Source organism: Phascolarctos cinereus, unplaced genomic scaffold (assembly GCF_003287225.1).
Source record: "Phascolarctos cinereus isolate Bilbo 61053 unplaced genomic scaffold, phaCin_HiC Scaffold_8;HRSCAF=390, whole genome shotgun sequence".
Taxonomy (NCBI): domain Eukaryota; kingdom Metazoa; phylum Chordata; class Mammalia; order Diprotodontia; family Phascolarctidae; genus Phascolarctos; species Phascolarctos cinereus.
The window spans coordinates 69495223-69518500 of NW_027556291.1; the positions used below are offsets into that span (position 1 = coordinate 69495223).

The 23278-nt window shown below is 48.0% G+C and overlaps 2 protein-coding genes and 2 non-coding genes across 6 annotated transcripts; 1 reads left to right on the forward strand and 3 right to left on the reverse strand.

The window, feature by feature from the left end:
* Positions 1–1080: 1080 nt before the first annotated feature.
* Positions 1081–6023, reverse strand: SSR4 (signal sequence receptor subunit 4). The gene is made up of 6 exons (XM_020977238.2): positions 5708–6023; positions 4276–4394; positions 2208–2282; positions 1907–1996; positions 1491–1556; positions 1081–1258 (listed from the first exon to the last, which is right to left on the reverse strand). The coding sequence occupies exons 1-6, from the start codon at positions 5943–5945 to the stop codon at positions 1154–1156; spliced, it is 693 nt and encodes a 230-aa protein (XP_020832897.1). The 5' UTR covers positions 5946–6023; the 3' UTR covers positions 1081–1153.
* On the reverse strand, positions 2389–2525 carry LOC144455090 (small nucleolar RNA SNORA42/SNORA80 family). The gene has a single exon (XR_013483753.1). It is a non-coding gene; the product is annotated as a small nucleolar RNA SNORA42/SNORA80 family (small nucleolar RNA).
* On the reverse strand, positions 4608–4748 carry LOC144455089 (small nucleolar RNA SNORA42/SNORA80 family). The gene has a single exon (XR_013483752.1). It is a non-coding gene; the product is annotated as a small nucleolar RNA SNORA42/SNORA80 family (small nucleolar RNA).
* Positions 6024–6164: 141 nt separating the features above from the next.
* Positions 6165–23038, forward strand: IDH3G (isocitrate dehydrogenase (NAD(+)) 3 non-catalytic subunit gamma). 3 transcript variants are annotated; one of them, XM_020977237.2, is made up of 13 exons: positions 6165–6329; positions 12377–12418; positions 12907–12915; positions 13538–13635; positions 14783–14895; positions 16461–16521; positions 16616–16748; positions 20218–20351; positions 20709–20811; positions 21870–22016; positions 22109–22203; positions 22326–22386; positions 22739–23038. In XM_020977237.2, exons 1-13 carry the CDS (start codon positions 6249–6251, stop codon positions 22838–22840), a joined length of 1179 nt encoding a protein of 392 aa, XP_020832896.1. In that variant the 5' UTR covers positions 6165–6248; the 3' UTR covers positions 22841–23038. The 3 variants fall into 3 exon arrangements, with proteins under 3 accessions (XP_020832896.1, XP_078003952.1, XP_078003953.1); XM_078147826.1 differs by lacking the exon at positions 12907–12915; XM_078147827.1 differs by lacking the exons at positions 12377–12418; positions 12907–12915.
* Positions 23039–23278: the final 240 nt, after the last annotated feature.

A 23278-nucleotide genomic window follows, 5' to 3' on the forward strand; every position in this document is an offset into this window, starting at 1 on the left:
CCTAGAAAAGAGAAGACTGGAAAATGGCACAATAGCCATGATCACGAAAGGGTGGAAATTACCATGAAGCAGATTTAGGCTTGATGCCTGGGAAAACTTATGATTCCAGCTATTCAAAAGTCACATAGGCAGCTGCCACCTCCACTGGAGAAGTCTTTAAGCAGAAGCTGGGTGACCACTGGTCAGGCTCCATTATACTGGGGATTCCACATGCAATGAGGTTTGACTGGATGGCCAAAGTCCCTTTTTAACTCCTAAATACATGGGCCCAAACCAAATTAAAATGTAATTGAGAAAATATTGAACAAAATATAAAAATTCAACAGAACATATATAATGTGGCCTTCTAAGTGGCCCTCACTTCTATTTGATCTATTTCAGCCTCTCATTTCATTCCCTGAGAAAGGAAGTGGCTTGGGGTCTCATAGGTGGTGATGGCAGAACAATCATTTGAATCTAGTCCTCAGACTTCAACGCGTGGACAACTTTTCCCCCCAACTACCATAGTTAAATAAGGTAAATAGCAAAACTCCACTTCTTTAGTTTCAGTTTCCTTCTCTGTAAAACAGAGTGAGCGGGATAACTTGGGTGTCCAGAGCTGTTCTACTCTGCTCTTCAGGGCTACACAAGATGACTGACTTCTCTTTGCAGAGAGTGAAAAGGCCAGATAGCAGGATTTAGCCCCTTGCATTCAAAGAAAAAAAGTCCCAGGCTGCTTGAAGGAGACTGGGCAGACTGCCAGTGACCATTAAGTCATGAATGCCAACCCAAGGACAGTCAGCAGCTTTCCCAAGCAATGGCCTCTACCTTAGGCCCAAGGAAGCCTTGAAGCCTGGCTGGGGACAAGAGAAGACCTTGGAAGGTAGACAAGGTGGCAGTAGGTTGGCCACTGGGCTCTACCCCTTGTAGTTCAGGCCTCAGTAACCTGTTCCTCTATTCCCTCCACTTCATAGTTCTGAAGTTTCAACTACTCTTGTAGCAGAATCTACACTGCCAAAATCTGGGAGAGTACTTCTTGCTATGGACCCAATTTCCTTAACTACAAAATGAAGCCATCAACTAAAAGATGTCATGACATCGTTTTCTCCAGTGACAAACCCTTTTATTTCGCATGAAGAAAAACGTCTTTGTAGAGAAGCTCAATTCATACGGCTCAGGCCTGGATGTTGCTTTTGGCACTGAAAGCCATATAATAGACCACCATGCCAATCATTGCAGCCAGCACTTCAGTAGAGACCCAAGGCCCATTCCAGGCACCCTGAAAGAGAAGAGGAAGCAGACAACTAGGACCAAGGTGGTGGTAGGGTGACTTGCAGTGGGAGTGGGAGTCACCCCCCAAGGGAAAAGAAAATACCCTTTTTCATCCCACCTACTCAAGAGACAATATAATTCAACCCCACCCTCATCTGTACTTAGAGGGACAGCACAGGTACAAGGTCAACTTTTCCTTCCCACCTCTGATGTGAGATCCTCATCCCCCATATACTTACCCGGTGATCCACACTGACTGTGAATAATGGTCTAATGGCTGAGACATCCTCATTGCTTCTCTGGGCCTAGAGTAGAGAGGATATAGCATAAGGGATGAGCACCTCATTCTTGGAGGAGGCAAAATGTATTGGCCAAGGGTCCCTGGGAGAGACCTCAAATGGCCACTGGTGGGCCCGACGCCTGAAGTGTGGAGGGGGAAAAACGTCATTGTCAGAGTGCCTCTTCCAACCAAGATGGCTTATTTCCACCCACAAAGGTTCCATCTTGTACTCTAATAATACACAATCTCTTTATTTCATGTGTGAACAGAGCCCCCTAGTGGTCACTACTTCATCCCCAGGAAGGGAGGGGTTCTGTCCATGCTTACGACTGAGTACCTAATGCTTTCTCTTAAGGACAGGGAAGTCCTCCTCACCTTTCTCAGAAGACTGTAGGATTCTTCGTCAAAGAACTTCACTTCATAAGTTCCAGAACGGGCATTCTTATGTTCCAGGCTCCAAGATACCTAATATCATAAGGAATAAGAACTCTCTAGCCAGAAATATCTTGATACTCTGTGCTGTCACCCTCCAAGCCCTTTTGCTTTGCACACCATGAGATGTCTACAACAGAACATAACTCATCCAAAACCTTTCCAATTCATCTGGCTACCAAGCCCCCCCTTCCCCAGCATGCTGTCTTCTCGATGTATCAGCCTTCAGTCTCCCCTCTCTTACCTGATAACGTCCAATATCCTGGCCACGGGTCACTGGGAACTGCTTCCCATTAACATCAGCATAGAGGGCCACGTTCTGGGGAGCAATCAAGACAAGCAAAATGAGAAGAGGCCAAAGAGATACCCCTCTCTCCTTAGTGTGTGTGGGTGCAAAAGAGACATTTATACAATAGTTAATAGCACACTGTGCCACCCACTTCAGTGCTCCTGACTTACAGGCAAAGGTCTGGCAATGGTTCGGGGTGGCTGATTTCTCTGGCACGGAATTCACTATGAGAGGCCCATGGAAAAGGGACCTTCCATAAATCCAAGACCATGCTAGGGAAGGAACCCTGGAAATATTTGAGGTACAGGGTTCTGGGCCTTTGGGGGAAATCAACCCCTCAAGTCATAATGCCTTGCCCTATTCCTACCTGGCTCTGCCTTCTAGGTTTCCAACCCAGATCTGCAGTCTATCAGTCATCAAGGATCATGGACCCCTCTGGCAGCCTAGTCCAGCATATGGACTTCTCTCCTAATGTTACCTACATTCATAATTGAAGGAAATGCTTAATTTCGGGTAGACTGGCAAAAATAAAATGTAAATTTTAACCCACCTAAGTTCCCTGACCCCAGCTTAAGAAAGTAGAATCTGCGACACAAACAGAACATTCTTGCCCCTGAAGAACTCCCACAGGCCCTTAAAGGTAACCTGATTACACTTAGAATCAAAGGCATCATTAAAAGCCCAAGGCCTTTTAAAGAAAGGTTGTCAGAGTTTGGTTAGAACTTTTTACTGGGCAGATGATTTAGCATGAGTAAGAGCCAAAAGGAACTGTCGAGTTAACCTGGGGGAGGCCTATGAACTTTCTGAACAGCCCTTATTTCAAATGTAATTGATTTTGTTTGTGACCTATGTGTTTTATATACTTCAAAACATTTTGAGATGAAGTCCACAGCGATCACTAGACTGCCACTGGGGTCTAGGACACAAAACCTTTCAGAAGCTCTGCTCTAAAAAAGCTATCAGGGAGAATTTGCCCCATTTGAATACAGACTGAGGATCTTAAACCATCCTGGACTCTTCTCTAGGAATAAATGTTCACTTATGACTTAGTTCAAGGGAGAGAAGTCCAGTTTTAGGAGAGTTAGGTTCTGTTCCCAGCTCAAATGACTCTGAACAGAGGCTGTTTCTCAGATAATCTGAATTGGGAAGAGGCTCCAACCCACCAATGAGCAGGAATCTATTAGAACAGTCCAAACCTATTCCTGCCAGTAGGAAGGCAGCCCAGGCTGCCTTTAGACAGCTCTAATCACCAGGAAATTCTTCCTTCTGCTGAACTGAAATTTGTTTCTTTGTAACTTCCACTCACAATTCTAGTTCTGCTCTCTAGGACCACGCAAAATAAGTTCTTAAAGATAATAGGAGGGGCAGCTAGGTGGCTCAGTGGATAGAGCACCGGCCCTGAAGTTAGGAGGACCTGAGTTCAAATCCAGCCTCAGACCAAACACCTGACACTTAGCTATGTGACCCTGGGCAAGTCACTTAACCCCAACTGCCTAAAAAGAATAAAAGGGGGGGAAAAAAGATAACAGGAGTGGGGGAACTTTCAGCCTCAACATGTGGCCTTTTGACTGAGTCCAAGTTTTACAGGAACAAATTCTTTTATTAGTGGGATTTGTTCTGTGAAATTTTGATTCAGTCTTTGACTGAAGGGCTGTACTTGAGGACCTAGAGGGCCACATGTGACCTTGAGGCTGCAGGTTCCCCATCCCTGCTCTACTCCAAGTCTTTTCTTCAAGCTAAAATCCATTCAACCAGTCTTCATATGGCATACTTTTGCCAGGGTTTCTTGGTCATTGAAAGTGTTTTCTAGAGAACTGGTGCTCAAATATTTGACTGCATTTAAAAAGGTCTAGCCTGGGGACCAGGTCACATGGTTGGATTTTTTTTTTTAATTATCAAGAGATTATGGATGTGAAAGCTATTTTACTTGTAAATGTCAAAGGACTCATGAATAGACACAAGGAATTAGTAAACTCAGGGTCAGGGGCACTTGCCTCCCTCTTGCAGAAAGGTCCTTCCTCACCTGTGCCCCATTCTTACACATCAGAGAGATCTCAACGATGAAGACTGTCTCTGTGGAAATGACTGCATCAGAGGTGGTGTAGTAGGAAGGAGTAATCACAGGATCAGTGCAGGGCTCCGCTGTTGAGGGGATGGAGAATACCAAATTAAATTAATCAACTGACATACAAAAGATCCCTATCTGAACTTCACCCTACTGTGTAAAGTACAGAGATGTAATGGAAGGGGCTCAAAGAGGAGAGAGGTCAGTGAGTGTTAGCACAGGCAAAGTTTCCTGTTTCACTTGGGCTAGACCTTGATGGTTGAGGCAGTCGAGAAAACATGTCTGGAACATCCTGTTCTACCCGCTTCAGTGCCTAAGGCCTACAGATGAGGAGGCCTGGCAATGGTTGGGGGTAGTCAATTTCTCTGGCATGGAATACACTATGAGAAACCCTGTTTTTGGAAGGGTTTTTCATAAATCCAAAGCCATGCACACTCCGAAGCAACTAGAACAACACAAAATAAACAGGTTGAGACTAAATTGTGGGGCTTTAACCCTAAATACCAGGTTGAGTTAACTTATAATTTACCCTGGAAATAACTAGTATTTAATGAAGGTTTCTGGGCAATCAGCTTTGGGGGGAGAGTGAGAGATTAGAGGAAAGGAGACCAATTATTAATTAACTGGGTTAATAATTCAGGTATGGGAACAGGGTCTACCTGGGACAGCCTAGATCTAGAGCAGAAAGCCATCTTTTCCAAATCCTCTCATTTTCAGAGGAGGAATGTGAGGCCCAGAGAGGGGATACTCAGCCAGCCAGTTACTTGCTCAGTGCTGGGGATATTAAGAAAGGCAAAATACAGCCCCGCTAAGAGTACTTTATATGAGAGGGACCTCAGAGACCATCTACTTCAAAGGTTCTCATTTTATAGAGAAATCTGAGGCCCAGAAAAGGGTTTCCTCCACCCACAGTGGTGGAAGGGCCAGTATTCACTCGATATCCGGGTACTACACAGTAGGGAAATTGAGATGAGGTGGGGGAGGGGCGCCGAAAAGTTATCAAGAGAAGCCAGGTCTGCAGCCTACCCCCTCCCTCAAGTCCACGGAGACAACTTGGTCTATTTCACTACGTCTGCACTAAGTGCGATCATCCACGCGGCGCTTTAAGGCCTGCTTTAAGTACCTCACGGGTGGGTGGGTACAGAAAATACACAGGAGCCTGGAGCGAACCCCCGAAGGGCCCATAGCTAGGCAGCGAGTACCTCAGGCTCGGCCCGCTCGCTCCTTCCCAACCTTGCCATTCCAGGCCTGGAAGGCATTTCCCCCTTCCCCCGCACCTCACCTCCAGGGCGGCGCGCGAGCCTTGAGGTTCCATCCCAGCCACCCCCGCCCGCAGAGCCTGGGAGATGGGGGGCCCATCCCTTTTCCTCCCCCCCCCCCAGCCAGATACCTGAGGAGCCCGAGAGCCCGATGAGGAGCAGCAGCAGGACCAGGGCTCGGCGGACAGGGGCCGGGGCGGGCGCAGGGGCAGGCGCCAGGAAGGCCGCCATCAGCTCCATCCAGCGCGGGCGGGAGAGAGAGACCGCATAGAGAATGACCGGCCAATTTAATCGTTGGAGGCTGGGCCGGATGGTAGACGTAATCAGCTCTTGCGAGCCAATCACCGGCAGGTCCGCCAGGCAGCCCATGGGAGAGCTCGACGGCGGCGTGGCCCTGACGTGGCCTTCGCCTCGCCTCGCTTCCTCCGGCTGAGACGGCCACCTCGGCAAAATGGCCGCGGCTGCCCTCTTCCGGCCAGGAGCTAGTTCGCACCGGAAGGGGGCGTCAGAATTGTCTTTGTCACCGCGCACGCGCTTTACCAAGGCCTTCCACTTTCGGCCCCGAGGCCTGAGCACTTTCTTCCCCCGCCCCTTTCTCAAGTCTCGCGACGGCGACCTGTGCTCGCGAGAGGCGGCGAGCCTGGATCCACTTTCCCGGATTCACTTTCAACCATGGCGACTAAGGTGGTGACGGCCGCCAGCAGCACTGCGAAGGCCATCTTAAAGCTAGGGGCTATTAGCCGCCCTTGGGAGGTGAGAGAGCTTCCGGGCCAGCGGTAGGGGTTGGGTGGAATACCGACCGAGGGGAGAGAAGCATTGGCCACCGCCTCCCTAGGCGACCCCAGCAACCTTAAAAGCTGCGAAAAACGGGGCGGGGGAGGCCGAAGAGGAGGGACTATAACAGTTCCCAAAGGGGGCCTAATTTGCCCGGAGTCCGGAAGTGGGGGCGGGAATTCTCCTGAGACCTCAGATTTGATTGGTCGAGGTGGGACTGGCGGGTCGGTTGGCCTGCTTCATTGGCCGCTGCCTGGAGGTGAGTGGCAGACCTGAAAATTTCTCGAACTTCACCGTGAAGGTGGCCGGCTTGGACTGGGAACTTGTCTCTCGGCCCACGTCGTCGCCGCCCTGGTTTTGGCCTCCGGAATTGCCCGGACTCACCGTTCCGACGAGGGATCGCGGGCTGCCACCGCGTTGCGTAGTAGTACGTAGAGTGCGCTGGCCTTGAAGGCAGTCAGTAAACACTTAAGCACCTACTATGTGCCAGGCGCTGGGCTAAGCGTTAGGAATCAAGGAGACCTAGGTCCAGAACCTTCTCTGAGCCTGAGTGGGCCACCAGTACACACCTATAAGGGGGCCTGGCGCTCAAGAGAGAGACAGACTGGAGCTGGCTAGAGCTGGGAAGAACAGATAAGAGATCAAGAGAGGGATCTAGAGAATAGCAGGAGAGCCCTGGTGGATCTGACGATTCTGCACAGTAAACTGAGATGGAGCACTCCGACAGATAGGCAGAGACCCCGGAGAGAGCAGTGTCCCAAAAAGCCAACTGATATTGTCCAGGAGGAGGGGATAGAAAGCACTATCAAAAGCTGCTGAAACAAGAGGCCAGAAAAAGGCCATGGCATTAAGCCATTGAGAAATCATTGGCCTCTTTATTTCCAAAGTCAGCCTTTCTAATCTGTTTTTCATATTTTGTTGTAATTTCTAAAACCATGTCAGCTAAGGAGATAGTGTGGCTTAGTGGATAGAGAGCAAGCCTCAGCTGGAATAAATGCAAAGAAGATGTGGACCGGCATTGGTAGACAGGTCCATCAGTCCCCAACCTGGTCCCTTTTGTCAAGTGAAACCCTTAAAAGGGGGCCATCCTTGTTTTGTATTTGTTTTTTTAGTAGCCATGCTGCTAAATATTTCTCCTTCGAATATTGTGTTGGCTCCTGGCTTAAGTTATATACTTTTATCCAGTTAACTAAAAATCCCTCCTCCCCCCCTCTTTTTTTTTGTTAGTGATTTTTGTCATGAATGAATGTTAGATTTTGTCAGAGGCTGAATTTAGTGAGTCTTTTTGGAGAGCAGTCTGGCACCACAGTAAAAATTATTAAAAAAAAAATCACACCCCTTGACTTGATAATTCCTTAAGAACATTATCTGAAGGTGTTTGCATCCCCATCCCCCACTCCCAGAAAAAGTCAGTTTATCCCTTCAAAGATGTTTATAGCAGTAGGACATACAACTGTGGGGGTGGATAGTGGGACATTAATTCAGTGGCATGCTCTAATGCAGTTAAGACAAGAACATAATCTTTGGGAAATAATACAGATCGGAGAAAAGGCAGGAACAGAACACACATAAACTACAAGCATTTGAGTGAAAGTGAAGAATGAATGGGAAAAGAAAAAATACTGATTAAACTGTAATTGAAAAGTTAAATTTTAATGAAATAATTTACCTAAATATGAGTATGTGCAAAGTATGTTTTACTTCTATTGATGTTTAGTATTACGTTTATAATCATTTTGAAAAAGCCTCATTGGTATCCCTTAGAAAAGACAATATCAATCCAGTGGTAGAGCCAAAATCTGGCTTGAAAGTCAAAGAGGTTAGTGGGAGGTGAGGAAGTGGGAAACAGTTGATTTTTCTAAGAGTTTGTAATTGGAAAGAGATAGGTAGGGTCAAGTGAAATTTTTTTTTTTTAAGGATGGGAGAGACCTGGGGTTTTTTTTATTGTTAGCAGAAAGGCTTAGGAAACCACTGGGTTAATTGAATGGCTGAATACCATCCTAATTTAAAATGGTAGAAGAGTCCACATTAATCAGCAGTTTGAAACAGAAGGAGCAAGGGATAACAGAACATTGGCTTTGGACTTGGAAGCCCTGGGCACCATTTTCTGTTCTGCTGCTTGCTTCCACCATGACCTCAAGAAGTCACTTTAGCTCTCTGGGCCTTGGTTTTTTCATTTGTAAAGTGAAAGGTTTAGACTTGTTGATCTTCCTTTTCTAAATGCTATGAGCCTACTTCCTCAGTGAAGTATTCAGAGGATCCATTTCACTGAAAGCCCTTTGTAAGTCATAGAATGCCAAAGAAATGTGAGCTTTCTTACTGTTATTCTTCTTATTACAGATTACTGAGACATTGATTTAAGCAGCGTTGATGGAACAGCTGTCCTTCCCAGTTCTGTGCTAGGGAGCAGCAGAATAGAAGGCCCTGACTGCTCTGCCCTGAAGCAGCCTGCATTCTAGCTGGGGAGAAAGCATAAGCCCATGGGGCCAACAAAGGAAAATGTACAAAATAGCATCTGGGCCTAGTACCAGGCGGCCCTTAGTGTGCATACATGTGATGATTGGGGGAGGGGGGATTGAATAAAGGAGGTTTGGAGGAGGCCAGGGCCAAGAAACTGAGGCAAAGCCAGGAAGGGGCAAGAGGATCCATAATGAAGAGACCTAAAAGAAGCCAGAATGCCACGAGGTAGAGGGGGACTCACTGTCACTCCCAGCACTTCCTCAGTTTCTTCATCTATATGAAATGGAATAATAATGTGTACCAGAATTAGATAGGGACTTTGCAAACCTTAAAGGCATTTGGGAATGTCAGCTATTATTACCCAATTCACAAGGTTCTTGGAAGAATCAAATGAGATTGGGAAAGAAAGAGAGAAGGGGGGAAATGAAGGGGGAAAGGGAACAAATAGAAGACTTTTGGCAAGAAGGGCCACTGTCATCAAGGACTGGAGCAAAGGACAAGAGAGGGGGTTGGAATGAAGTTGTTTTGAGTAGAGTAGGCCATGGCCTCAGATTTTCTCAGCAAAGGAGAAGGTTCGGCTCTGTGACCCTTCAGCTTTCTTGACTTCAGTTTCTTCTTCTGTAAAAATGATGATTTTTAGATGATTTCTCAAATTCTTCTAGCTTTGCTATTCTATGATTTTACTTTAAGCTGTGATTTCTTTTACTCAGAGCTTAACTCGGGCCTTTTCCAATCTCCTCAGCTGCTAGGACCTCCCCATCCCTACAGAATCTTGTTTTTCTGTTGTTATGTATTTTCTGTCTCCCTCAATAGGCTGGAAGCTCATTAAGGGCAGAGACTTTTTTGGTTTTGCTTTTGTATCCCCTGCACTTAGCCTAATAAATCCTTATTGACTGATTGCCATGGGCTCCGGGGGAAGCAAGATAGAAGGGTGAACTGGATTTCAGGTTGGAGGACTGGAGTTCAAATCTCAGCTCTGCTGATTTGGGGCAAGTCATTTCACCGGTATCAGCCTCAGTTTCCTCATCTGTAAAATGGGGGCATTGGATTTGAGCAGTTGCTTTTTGAACAGTATTTTTCAGTGCTAAATTCTATTATCTTGGGTTAACTCTTTGTCTCTAATAATAATGATAATGTGTGTATACATGTGTGTATGTGTGTGTGTCTATACACACATATGTACTGCATTAGGGCTTACAAAGCACTTTCCTCACATTGGTCCTATGAGGTAGCTCAGGTATCGTGATCCCCATTTGAAAGATGAGGAAACTGACTTTCAGGGGGTAGCTTTACTTGCTCATGGTGCCAGTGCTGGTAAGTGTCAGAGCCTGAATTCAGGGCCAGAATTCTTGACTCAAGTCCACTGTGCTTACCTCTTGGCTATTCTTTCTTGAGTCTCATAGTATTAAATTTGCTGCGGGATGTTCTTTTCTGGGTAATTTACCAGTGTACGCAGGCTTTAGGAAGATCTGGCACCTCACTTGGCAGGATTAAAGCTTTCCCGTGGATAATCCATTGGGGGGGATAGTTTCTAATCCAGAAATGATTTCTGTGTGGTTTGGGATTGCTATAGTTTTTGTATAAGGAACATAAATAAGTGAGCGTCATGCTTTATCTCTCTAGGGCATGAAGTTCTGTAAGTGTGAGAGAAATCATTTTCCTGGAGGTTGAGCCAGCCATCCCAGCCTTTCTGTAAAGCAAGTTAGCAGCTTGTAAGGACGGCTTCATGATGGCTAAAGAGAAAATCTCCTGCCTGGGCCATTTCTGTCTTTGTACATTTTAAACAGTTCATTGGAAGGCTGGCTTCCCTAAGCACTGGGATGCTCCCCAAAACATTATTTTTGCATGAAGCTTTTGTAATCCAAGCTTCCCAGCCTTAGCCACCACCCGTGGTTGGGGGCTTTCCAAGGGATGCTTAACAGTCTTGCCAGGGAATCGAGAACACCTTGTTTCAGAAATGTGTCTGGATTTGATTGACGTGAGGCATCAGTGAACAGTACAGATCTGTGTCCAATAAAGTGCCCGCTACCCTTCACGAATAATCCTGGTGAAGTTATTGTTGTGCTAGAGCCCCAGCCATGCAGTCGGTGAGGACATGGACTGTTTCATTGGGAGCTCTGTGTCCCAGCTCAGCAAGGGGCCTTTTGTGTGGTGGGCACATAATAATTATTTGAAACCAAATGTCACTTTGCTTACAGTATAATTAGAGGTGTGTGCCCCCAAAGACAAGCAGGTGGCATCAGAGGGGAGAACCTGGACATTCTTACTGACCTGATTGAAATCTGTCTGCCCCTTCCACTCTTGGGTGAGTGTGTAAGAGAGCAGAGAGCAGGAGGGGATCAGAACCAGCCCCAAACACAGAGGAGAATATGCAGAGTTGCTGCAAGGCTCCCTGCCATCCTGAGGAAATCATTCGCCAGGGGGCCTGCACTACCTTAGGGCATATGTTTACAGTTATGTTGAGCTAGAGGAGATCAGCCCAGCTGGTCTCTAATCCTTATTCTTGGGCCTTAGCCTGTCATGTGATTTATTTTCCTTTCCAATTAGCTTCCTAATTGCTCCTAATTGGTTTTGCTTATCTTGGCCTGTTTTTTTTGTTTTCAGAACTGGGCTTGGGGACAGAATAGACCCAGGGAGATGCTTACAAGCTAGACTGGAAAGGGTTCACTGGCTTGTTAGGGTGGGGGAGCTAGTTCTCCTTTGGAAAAACCCAAAAGAGCCCCTGGCCTGGTAGGGATTCTGGCCCTGGCCCTGGGTTTCCTCCATCTCTGATTACAGGGGGAAGGAGGGCATGCAGGGAAAAGTCGGAGACAGGTGGTACTTTGACCTGACAAGGCCAGGGCGTCTTGCCTCCTGTAGCCTGTCCTAATCCCAAAGATGCCTTGCCAACAGCCTTGAAAAGAGTGGTTCCCTTTCAATCAGCCCTTGTGGGCCAATCTGGTACTCATTTGGTGTGTGGCCAGCCAGGGTGGGATATAGCCTCGAGGAGATTCCAATGCACACGTGCTCTCCTTTTGAAAGTAAACCCCATGCTTAAAAAGGGGCTATTTAAAATAAATAAAGTTATATAAGTAAATATATATATATAAATAAGTAAATTCTTTAGAGTCAATAAATGAGGGAAGGCAGCAATTGTTGCCCTGAAGGAAGTGCCAGAGATATGACCCAGGGCTGGGCCCATGGTAGGGACTCCTTTGGCGGTCTCCTCCCTAACAGGCACAATGCGACTCTTCCATTTGGGTAACTGGCTCCCCAGAGGCAGTGGCATCATGGGATAGTTCTAGCCCCAGCTCTGCCAGTGACCTGGGCGGGGAAGTCTCTCCCCTTCTCTGTGCCTCAGTCACCCCCTCGTGTGGTTACTTACTTCACGTTCCCTCTTTGTGGTGTACATGCAGCTGTTGTACAGAGTGAGAGGATAGCGTCAGTCTGTAGTAGCTAATTAAGTGCTGGTTAACCACATCTGATTCCAGGGGTCCTAAGGAGGGAGGCCCAGCCACGCCCAGCCCCTGATCCTAGGGAATAGCATGGTAGGTAATGGAAGCTTGGGTCTGGTTTTTGTTTTCCAGGTTTTAGGTGCCCGGGAGGCCAGCTGGAGGGGCTTCTCCTCAGTAAGTGCCTGTCTTGCGTGTGTGCAAATCCTCCTTGCCTCAGTCCTTCTGGGTGCCTGCTGAGCTATAGCCAGCCGCCAGGGGTTCTGCTCTCCCTTACCCTTTGCCCTCCCTCTTCCCCGCAGCACGCTTGACAGGGGCTTCCAAGGAGGCGGCGTGAAGCCTCTCTGGATTTCCCACTTAGAGTGGGGCTGGGCCCCCCTCCCGGGCCCATCTCGTCTGTCCCAGGCTCCCCCTCAAAGAGTCCCGTGTCACCTTGCCCTGCATCCTGCCATGCAGGGCCAGCCAGTGTTGAATGGGGAGGGGAGGAGAGGAGGTCCTATGCCAGGGAGTGCCAGCCTTGATGAGCCCCCAGTCCCACCCCCAGGTGGTCAGCAGCAGCAGCCAGGCCTCACAGGGTGATCACTCTAACTTCTGCTGTTTTGTCTCCTCCCTTTTCACCCCGTCCTTTTTATTTTGTTTGTTTTTCCTGTTCCCGGCACTAACAGCAAACAATTGTGAGTATCGTTTTTCCCTGCTTCTAGTTGGAGATGGGTTTTGGGTAGGCTCAGGGTCCTGCCCACCATCACCACTCTAGTCCCCTCTGGGTTTGAGGGTTGCCGCATCTGCCACTTTCTCTGCCTTCCTCAGGTGCCCATCCTGGCTTCTCTCCCGTCTCTCATTGTTTCTCTTCAGTGTTAGGGGAGGCCAGGCAGCACTTGCCTTAGAACCCTCCCCTCTGGGGAATGTGGTGGGCACTTCAGTGGGCACAGCGTTGTCTCCACCCATGGGAATAGAAAGAAGGGTATTCTGTTGCCAGCCCATCCACAGATGGTTTGGGCGTGCCCTGCTGGTGGGCTCTTGTCCCTTGGGGCAGGTGGGGTGGGAGAGCTAAAAGACCCTAATGCCAATGCTAGAACTGTCTTGGTGTCTCTCTACCCCACAATGGCCCCTCCTAGCCTCTGTACCATCCATTCTCACTTAGTGGACATCATCTGCTAAGGTATGGGTTCTGCATGGGTGACTCCCTCTCTTCTTACAGCCCAGGTCAGGGGCTTGGTGCCTAATGAAAGAGGGCAAGGGGTGGAGCTGCTGAACATCCCAAGGTGTTCCCTTAACCCCCTGACTTCTTTCCCACAGCCTCCGTCTGCCAAGTATGGAGGCCGACACACTGTGACCATGATTCCTGGTGATGGCATTGGGCCTGAGCTCATGCTACACGTCAAGTCTGTGTTCAGGTATGGAGCTGACTCTTTGTTGCCTTCCCAGCCCTCTACCTTCTCTCAGTACTCCTACCCTGGCAGGCCCTGTTCACATTTAGCCTTGCTGCTTTGCCCAGTTTCTAGAATGTTCGAGCTGACAGGGCCCTCAGAGATCATCCGATCCAGTGAAGTTGGGGGGTAGGTAGCTGGAAAAGCCGAGGCCCAGGGAATGGTTGGTGCTAGACCCCAGTCTAGAGGCTCCAGACTCCCAGGGGTCCAAAAAGCTGAGGCTCATGCAAAGAGAAGCTCTGATAACAGCCATGCCTCTTGTTTGGTGAGTGCTTTAAGACCTTCCTCGTTGAGGAAAGAATGTGAGACTAATGCGCCTCCCCCCCAGAGCTGGTTTCTAGGCCTGGCCCTTTCTCTGTAATCTTGGACAATTCACCTCATCTCCTTTGGGCTCATTTCTGCTATATATAAAGTGTGGAGGTTGGACAAAACCAACCCCCATAGGGAAGGTAAATTTGACAGATGAGGAAACTGAGGCACAGAGGATTATTGAAAAGAGCCCTGCATGCACTACTTTTGTAAAGATTGAACAATCTCTACTCCTTTCTTCTCCCTGAGCCCTCAGCATCCGCCCCCCCGAAATTAACCTGCTTTTGACTGAAACAGGATTTTTCCTGATTGAGTTTTGTTAAAGCAGGAGACCCCTGTTGATGGGTGGGTTTGCTTTGTCTCCACTCTTTCTTACCTCTTGCTCTGCTTGACACCCACCCCAGAGGCAGGTACTGGGATAATGCAAAGCATTCTGGACACCTGCTGTGTTGTTCAGGTTGTGCCTCCACTTTACTGTTATGGGAGCAGGAGGAGACCTGAGGCCTGTATTCATGAATGTTGCTCTGTTGGGGAGGAGGGGAAGAGGCAAGCTACCTAAGAGCCTTGGGAGGCAGAGAAAGGGTGATCAAGTGGGAAATTAGGAGAACCTTGGGGCTTAGAGGGGCAGGCTGATGGCCACACAAGGCCAGCTTCCTGACAAGGTTGTCTTGAAATCTGACTATCCCTTGGGGACTGGGTTCAGACTCCGGGGCAGTGGAAGAGGAGCTCCTTGAGCTAGGGGAGTCAGGGAGGGCTTCCTGGAATGGCTGGTACTACCGACTCCACACTCCTTTCTTTGCCCCAGACATGCCTGTGTGCCTGTGGATTTTGAAGAGGTACAGGTGAGCTCTAATGCTGATGAGGAAGACATTCGCAATGCCATCATGGCCATCCGACGCAATCGTGTAGCTTTGAAGGGTGAGCCTAATCTTCAATTGTGAATGTACTTGGGATGGGGGTGGGGTGGGGGGAAGCTGAGGAAGATGAACCCCATAACTTTCTTCTTCTTTCTTTTCTTTCTTTCTTCCTTCTTCTTTCTTTTTCTCTTGCCCAGGGTCACACAGCTAGTAAATGTTATGTGTCTGAGGCCGGGTTTGACCTCAGGTCCTCCTGATTCCAGGGCCAGTGCCCTATCCACTGTACCACTTAGCTGCCCCCACCCCTTTCCCTTTGAGTTGGGGTAGGGCAGTTAGGGAGGACAGCAAATTAGGAAGCAAGACTCCTAGGTTCCGTTCCCAGGACCCTGTAATACAGAATCTGAAGTCTCAAGGGTTGGAAGGGACCTTAGTGGTCATTTGGACCAATCTCTTTTAGGTTAGAAGTTTCTCAAGGTCAGGGATTGTTTTATTGCATCTTTGTGTGTCTCTCACCTAGAGCACAGGGCCCCTGCACATGGGAGATGCTTTATTGAACCTCCCAGTCAATACAGGAATTGCCTCTGGAGCAGCTTCTGGTGATAGGGAGTTCCCTGCCTTATGAGGCAGTCTGAATTCCATTTTGGACACACCTAGAGCTGTAGTCTGCACCTTGTAATGCACTTTTTTTTTTTAAAGGCAATTGGGGTTAAGTGACTTGCCCAGCATCACACAGCTAGTAAGTGTCAAGTGTTTGGTCTGAGGCTGGATTTGAACTCAGGTCCTCCTGACTTCAGGGCCAGTGCTCTATCCACTGTACCACCTAGCTGCCTTGTAATGCTCTTTCTGCCCACTGGGCTAACTAGGCCAACCTTGTTCCCTTTTTCCTGTGACAATTCCTTGACTATTTAGAGGCAGGGCTGGTGTTTCTTAGAAGTCTTCTCTTCTCCCGGCTAACTATCCCCATCTTCTTCAACTACTCCTGCCGTAGTATAGTACCCAGAGCCTGCCCCGTGCTGATTGGCCTCCTCTGAAGTTGAATGTAGAGGGACTCTTCCCTTCCTTGTTTGGGATGAGATGTTTCTATTAATACAACCTCAGATTTCATTTGTTTTATTGGCAGTCATGTCACATTGACTCATACTGAGCTTGCACTTAGAGAAAACCCCTAAGTCATAGGGACTGATAGTCAAGCCAGATCTGCCTTGTCCCGTACTTGGGGGTTATTTTTCTGTTTGTTTGTTTAACCTAAGTTAGAGGAGTTTCGTTGATCCCTGTAAAAGTATATCTTATTAGTATCGGCCCTGCCTGTTGGGAGTGTGGTGTTCCTCATTCTCTCAGGGGTCCTGGTACCCTGGAAGCGCCCCTAGAAGCATCAGGACATATCGTAGCAGGGCCAGTAGCTAGATGGGAAGGAAATGCCTGTGAGGGAGGCAGCGCCCAGGTAGCTTAGAACTCACCCTTTTTCACCAGTCACTTGTGTAGAAACATTTCTCTTCCTCTGCTTTGAGAAAGAGAGATATTTCAGAGCTAGACCTTTAGCTTTCAGGAACCAGTTTGGTAGAAATAGCATTTGCTTCTTTTTCTGTCCCGTTTCCCCAAGCTGACTGTCTTGCTTGTGATCCCTAGGGAACATCGAAACCAACCACAACCTGCCGCCATCTTATAAGTCCCGTAACAACATTCTCCGGTAAGAGCCGGCATTGTGTTGGGGGGTATGGGGGAAATGTTGGCAGTTTCCTGCTGAATGCTCAACCCTCTCATCCCTCTCTTTTCATCTCTAGCACCAGCTTAGACCTCTATGCCAATGTCATCCACTGTAAGAGCCTGCCAGGCGTGGTGACTCGTCACAAAGACATAGACATCCTCATTGTTAGGGAGAACACAGAGGGCGAGTACAGCAGCCTGGAACACGAGGTGAGGCGTCTTCCTCCCCCTGCATCCCTTCCATCCCCAGCTAGAACCAATGAAGCACTGATGGACCTATGCTCAGCTGAACTGTCCCTGGGGCTTCTGCTTGGGTTGGGGAAGTGACTCCTCCATGTAGAATCCATCCAGGTGATAGCTGAAGTCCCTGGTGAGTTCTCCAAAGAGATGGAAGTAGAGAAGCATAGAAAATTTTAGAGCCGGAGTGAACTTTAGTGACTTTCTAGACTCTGACTGTTGGTAAGAGTCTCCTTTCTTTTCCAATTCTTTATCAGAGCTATCGAGAGAGTCCTTCCATGGGCATGTGCTGCTTTTACAACGTTCCAAAAGTCTCGCAAGCTTGGCATCTTTTAGGCTTGGCAGATTGGAACCAGTGGCCCGCAGATTTCTCTACATCAATAGTGTCACTTTTTAAACATGCCAAATACGCAAAAATTCATGCTTGAGAAAGGAGAATTCCTTTTTACTGTTCACCAAAAGGAGAAGGAGGTTCAACAGATAACTGTTGCATGAGAAACTGAGCTTCCACAACTTACAATTCACACTTAGCGCCGTCATTAGAGGGGTAAAACCCATACCCCCAAGCCAGTGGGCTGCAGTTTTCAAGGAAAGACCCTCCAGAGATCTAGGTTAGACTGACCCCATATGGGGTCAGGACCCACAGCTTAAGAAGCACTGAAGGGGTTGCGAGTGGAAAAAGTTTACAAAGCCCTGGGTTAGAGCAGTATATCAATGGAGACTGACCACCTGGGACCTTCTGAACCATTCTTGCTGGAAGTCAGCAAAGCATGGATTTGGGCAGAAAGAGAGGAGGATTTCTGAGTGTGAGCTGGTCGTTGGGGAGAGAGTAAGCAAATGTGTTTGGGAGAGTTCCTCTCCCAGCCAAAGATCAGTTCTGCAGATGAAAAGATAAAGCTGAAGAGAGCGCCTGGCCAATCTACTTCAGCCTTATCGGGGGAGTCTGCGTTGGGGAAATATCTTGGCCTTTCTTCTAGTAGTGTTTTTGATGTTTTCTTTTGTATCTTTCTGTCCCAGTTTGGCCTTGCAGACATTTTGTTTCTCTTCCACAAGCTAGTTACCTACACAAAAGCTCCTTATGGACTAGTTAAGCATCTTTAAGAACTGGAAGAACATATAAAAAGGAGAGGGCCAGTCTTACGGGGACACTTTGTAGATGTCTGCCAGATTCTGAGCTGGGAAGTACGCGCTGGTCCCCTCCAGCTTTGCTGATCCTAGTTTCTCTTAATCCTACTTTGATCACAGGTACAGTTTGGGCCCCAGATTGTCCGTTTCTGTAATGTCTTGATGCTATCTCAAGGATATAATAGGGCTTTGGTCATCTGGGGAGGAAGAGCTATGGGAAAACTATAGTGTTTTCTGAAATCTGGCCATACCACCTTTTGTGAAACCATGACGTCAGTCCTTCCACGTTGCTCCTAGATTCCCTACCTGAGCCTGATTCACTAGTTGGTGAGCCTCTCATGACAGTTATGGCTTCAGTATGTCTCTTATGAACAGAGCATTCCCATAAGCAGGATCCTTACAAGACTGGCCTATCTGGAGCTGCCTATTGAATTAGGAGCAGATACTAAAAAAATTCTCATACTGAGTTAGTAAAAATAATAACAAAGTTTATTTGGAAGAACAAAAGGTCAGGAACTTCAGAGAAACCAGGGGAAAAAAAGATGTAAAGGAAGCAGATTCAGCAGTATCAAACCTTAAACCATATTATAAGGTGAGAGCATTGTTGAAGTATAAAATGGATAATTTAGATTACTTTAAATTAAAATTTCCTTGTATAAATAAAACCTATGCAGCCAAGAATAGAAAAAATGCAGAAAATGAGGGGGAAACTTTGATAGACAATCTCTCAGATAGAATGGGGTTGGGTTGGAACCTTGCTGCGGCATAGGAAATGATGAGCTGGTTGATTTAGAAGAACATGGACTTGGGCCTATGAAGGAAGATGCTATCCACTGTCAGAAAAGCAGATGATAGGAAGAAATAAGCATAGTATGGTTTTGTGTGTGTGTGTGTGTGAGAGAGAGAGTATTTGTATGTTTATAGATATCTGTGTGTGTGTATATGTATGTGTGTGTGTATATATATATATATATCTGTGCTTAATTGTAGCCTGGGGGAGGGAGGAGGCAGAAAAAATAAAGTAAAAAGTGCGCAGCAGAGAACAAAAGAAAATCTAGGAGGAAGCAAAGAAAAACTGGATAGCTTGGTAAACAATTTGTAGTATTATATTATATAGGTTTCCTTGAAATGGAAATTTATTATTTCATGTTGAATCCTCTCTCATGTTTTGCTGTGTACATGGCAGTGGGGTTTTTTTTCTCATTTTGCATTTAAATTTAAAATTTTTAAAAATTTACACCCCCCCCCAAAAAAAAAAAAAAGGATTAGGAGCAGAGCCAGACTTCGCAGCCAGCTCTCCTGACTGCCCTTCTTCCATCTGAGGCTCTTTCAGTGCAGGGGCTGGAGCAGGAGGGAGAGCTAGGGCTCAGCTGGGGGCCTGGGTTAGGTAGAGACAGAAGTAACCTAGATGACTCAGCAGTCATTTCATTTGGTTTTTTTTAACAAACTCACTAGAACTGCAAACAACCTAACATTAGCCTTCACGGCAGTGCCCTTGAAAAGCTCTATACCAAGGGTGGGGAACCTCAGGTGGGACCTTTTGACTGAGTCCGAGTTTTACAGAACAATTCCTTTTATGAAGGGGATTTGTTCTGTGAAGTTTGGAGTCAGTCAAAGGGCCGAAATTGAAGATCTAGAGGGCCACGTGTGGCCTCAAGGCCGCAGCTTCCCCACTCTTGCTCTATGCTGATTGCCACCAGGCAACTCAGTATTGGCTCAGGACATTAGAGATGCTACTCTTTGAGCCTGTAATAGATGATTTTGAATGGCCTTGAATTGATCCCCTGCAGACCAGTATCCCTGAATTGTTGGTAGTCAAGTGTGAGGAGATTGGGGAAATAAGAACCTTCTGGAGTCATGCACAGTGGTTAGTTCTTTCTTGAGTCCCCGGCCTAAACCATCTCTAAGGGAGATTCCAGTGAAGTCTCCTAGTGGTCTGAACTAGGGCAGCTTCCATGGGTCAGTGTGCTAGGGGGCCACAGCTTGTATGTATGGAGAAATATATTCTGGTAAGTCAGTTTACGAAACCAGTCTTTTTACTCTAGTCGAGGCAATAAGATGAGACTTCCGAAGGCTCTGGTTCTTTACTGTTGAAGTTTTGTCTTTCCGACCTAGACTGGGTTCCCTGCAATGAAGGCCTGCATCTTCTCTTTCTTCTGCTTCCTGGCATGGGAGGGAGTGGTCAGGCTAGGATCTCTTTTGACCCTTGAATTGGATTAGAAGTAGATGAGGCCAGTGCCCTACTCTTTCTAATCCCATAAGGAGCTGAAGTCTTCCCAGGGGAAGAGGAATCACCCCCACCTTTTTACCCCTACAGAGCGTTTCAGGTGTGGTGGAAAGTTTGAAGATCATCACCAAGGCCAAGTCCCTGCGCATTGCCGAGTATGCCTTCCGCCTGGCCCAGGAAACCGGGCGCAAGAAAGTGACTGCCGTGCACAAGGCCAACATCATGTAGGGAGTTGGGGGGGGCAGGGAAGGGGGACTGATGACAACTGATTCATTTATTGCTGTGCCCCCCCATTCCTTTCATGCTGTTTCTCCTCATCTCTCCACCCCCTCCTCCCAACCGCAACCCCAGATCATAGGACTCATTGAAAGATCTAGTCCAGCCTCCTCATTTTACAGATGAGGAAACTGAGTCCCAGAGAGGGAAAGGGATTGCCCAAGGTCATACAGCAAGCTGGTTGCAGAACCAGAACTAGAATCCAGGGCTCCTGTTCCAATCCTGTGTGCTTTTTCATCACTCTCTACCACTTCAGTGAATGTTACAGTTCTTGTGATCAGGTAAGCTTTCTGTCCTTCTCATAGGAAACTGGGAGATGGCCTCTTTCTCCAGTGCTGTAAGGAGGTGGCTGCAGGCTATCCCAACATCACTTTCGAGAGTATGATTGTAGACAACACCACAATGCAGGTACTTGGCTCCTGGGCGCCACGGTCAACCTCCCTAGCCCGCCCTACTGTCTGACTAGGCCCAGGTCAACTGTAGCCTCCTCTCCCAGCTCCAGGACCCAGAGTTATACAGCAGCTCTAGTTTAGTGTGTCTGCGCCGTCGGCAGTAGACCCATAATCTTTCCAAAGCAGATAAACCGCCCTTGGATGATAGAGCTGGAAAAGGCTGCAGGGACGGATCATCTTAATCCAACTCCTCAGGCATGTAGATGGCAGCTGCTGAAGCCCAGGGACTCACCAGACTGCCCTGACAGAGCAGAAAGCCTGCTGGGAGGCCATTCTGGGTTAGGCCTGAACCTGCAGCTCCCTCCGCAGTGGAGTTTAGATGAGCTTTGTTCTAGTTCTGATTCGAAGGGCAAAGCCAGGACCGAACCCCAGAGCCATGAGCCAGCTTTTTCAACTCAACCATGTTTTGTGTGGTTTTTTTTTTTTTGGTGAGGTGATCGGGGTTAAGTGACTTGCCCAGGGTCACACAGACCATGATTCATTTTGATTGCGCCTTGGGTTGGTTCACTTGGACATTTGAGTTTAAACGTGAGTGTGTTTTGGTTTTTAGACGTTTGGGTGCTATATTTTAGCCATTGTGGTGCCATGGAGGGAGGAGGAAATGAGTTTTCTTGATTCCCCTACCTTGCCAAGGGGACTTTCACCCAATGTGAAAGTCATTTTCCACAGTGACCATATCTAGGGGCAGCTAGGTGGCCCAGTGGATAGAGCACCAGCCCTGGAGTCAGGAGGACCCAAGTTCAAATCTAGCCTCAGACCAGACACTTGACACTTACTAGCTGTGTGACCCTGGGCAAGTCACTTAACCCCAGTTGCCTCACAAAAAACCCCACAGTGACCGTGTCCCCTCCTCTGAAGTTTGATTTTTGTGTCTGTTTTGTTTTCTCCTGTGCGGTCCCTGAGGACAGTCTGGACTTCTGTGCTTGGCCCAGGGTTCTTCTAGTATGTTAGGGATTGGGTGGATGTAGGCCAAGTTCCATGCATTTCTCTCTGACCCAAGCTCTCTGTCTACAGCTTGTATCTCGGCCCCAGCAGTTTGATGTCATGGTGATGCCCAATCTTTATGGCAACATCGTCAATAACGTCTGCGCTGGCCTAGTTGGGGGCCCCGGTCTTGTGGCGGGGGCAAATTATGGACATGTGTATGCAGTGTTTGAGACGGTGAGTGGCTACGATTGAAGTGAGAGGGAAGTAGCTGGAATTGTTCCCTTCCCGAAGACCACCTTTACATGCCTGGCCCCATCTTCTTTCAGGCAACTCGAAACACAGGTAAAAGCATCGCCAATAAGAACATCGCTAACCCTACGGCCACCCTGTTGGCCAGCTGCATGATGCTGGACCATCTGAAGTAAGCTGGGCTTCTTGTCTTTTCGTGTTGGCAGCGGGAGGTGGGGGGCACTCATTGTCTTGTCTCCCTTCTGTCCTGGGGCCTGTGGAGCTCTCCCCATCCTCTGTTCCTCTCTTCCACAGGCTCCACTCATATGCCACCTCGATCCGGAAGGCTGTCCTGGCATCGATGGACAATGAAAATGTGAGGCTTAGCAGCTCTCTTGCCCCAAGATTCCACCACTGCCCCCTGTGCTCCCAGGTTCTGGTTTCAGGGAATACATTTTTGAAGCTGTTTCTTCCTCTCTCGGTGTTTTGTCTTCAGTCTTAGTTAAGGGACCGAATCTCGCGGGTGTAGTCAGAGAACTGTGACTTGCATGCCTTCCACCAGATCTCTGGGTGGTTTTCTTGTTGGATTGGAGGTTATCAAGCCCAGCTAGCTCTGAGGCCTCTGCTCCCGGGCTGCTTTTCTGTACAAACGCCCTTAGCAATTTTGGCCTCTTGTTTTGTGGATGGCGTTTTGATTTGCCCTTGCCCATGTGGGTTTCTGTTCCTAGATGCACACTCCAGACATCGGGGGCCAAGGCACCACCTCAGAAGCGATCCAGGACATCATCCGTCACATCAGAGTCATCAACGGACAGGCCATGGAGGTCTAGCCCTTGACACCCTGCCAGCTGAGCTCCCCCTCCACACATCCCTCCAGCTGTGCTGCTTATTTATTGGCCCCTAATAATAACTTTCTTGTCAGATACAACACTTGAGTCTGGGCAGGGGGCACCCCCTCCTTGAGCTCAAGTGTGCATTCCTTTCCCCTGCTTCTTAGCTTATAAACTAAACAACTGTGTCCCCTTCCAGCCTGCCTGGAGTGTTTCTGTTTGAACCTGGTACCAAGGGGGCCTCAAACTCCCTCTTTGCCACCTGGTAGGTATGTCATCTGTCATGTTTTAATAAACACTGAGTGAAGGTGGGGGTGGGAAGACAGATGACAGTGTCTGTGTCTCCCCCAGAAAGTATCTAACTTCTCTCCTTCCCTGCCCCTCCTGGGCCCCATCAGACTCTAGCCAAGCCTGCCTGACAAATGAGTTTCACACCAA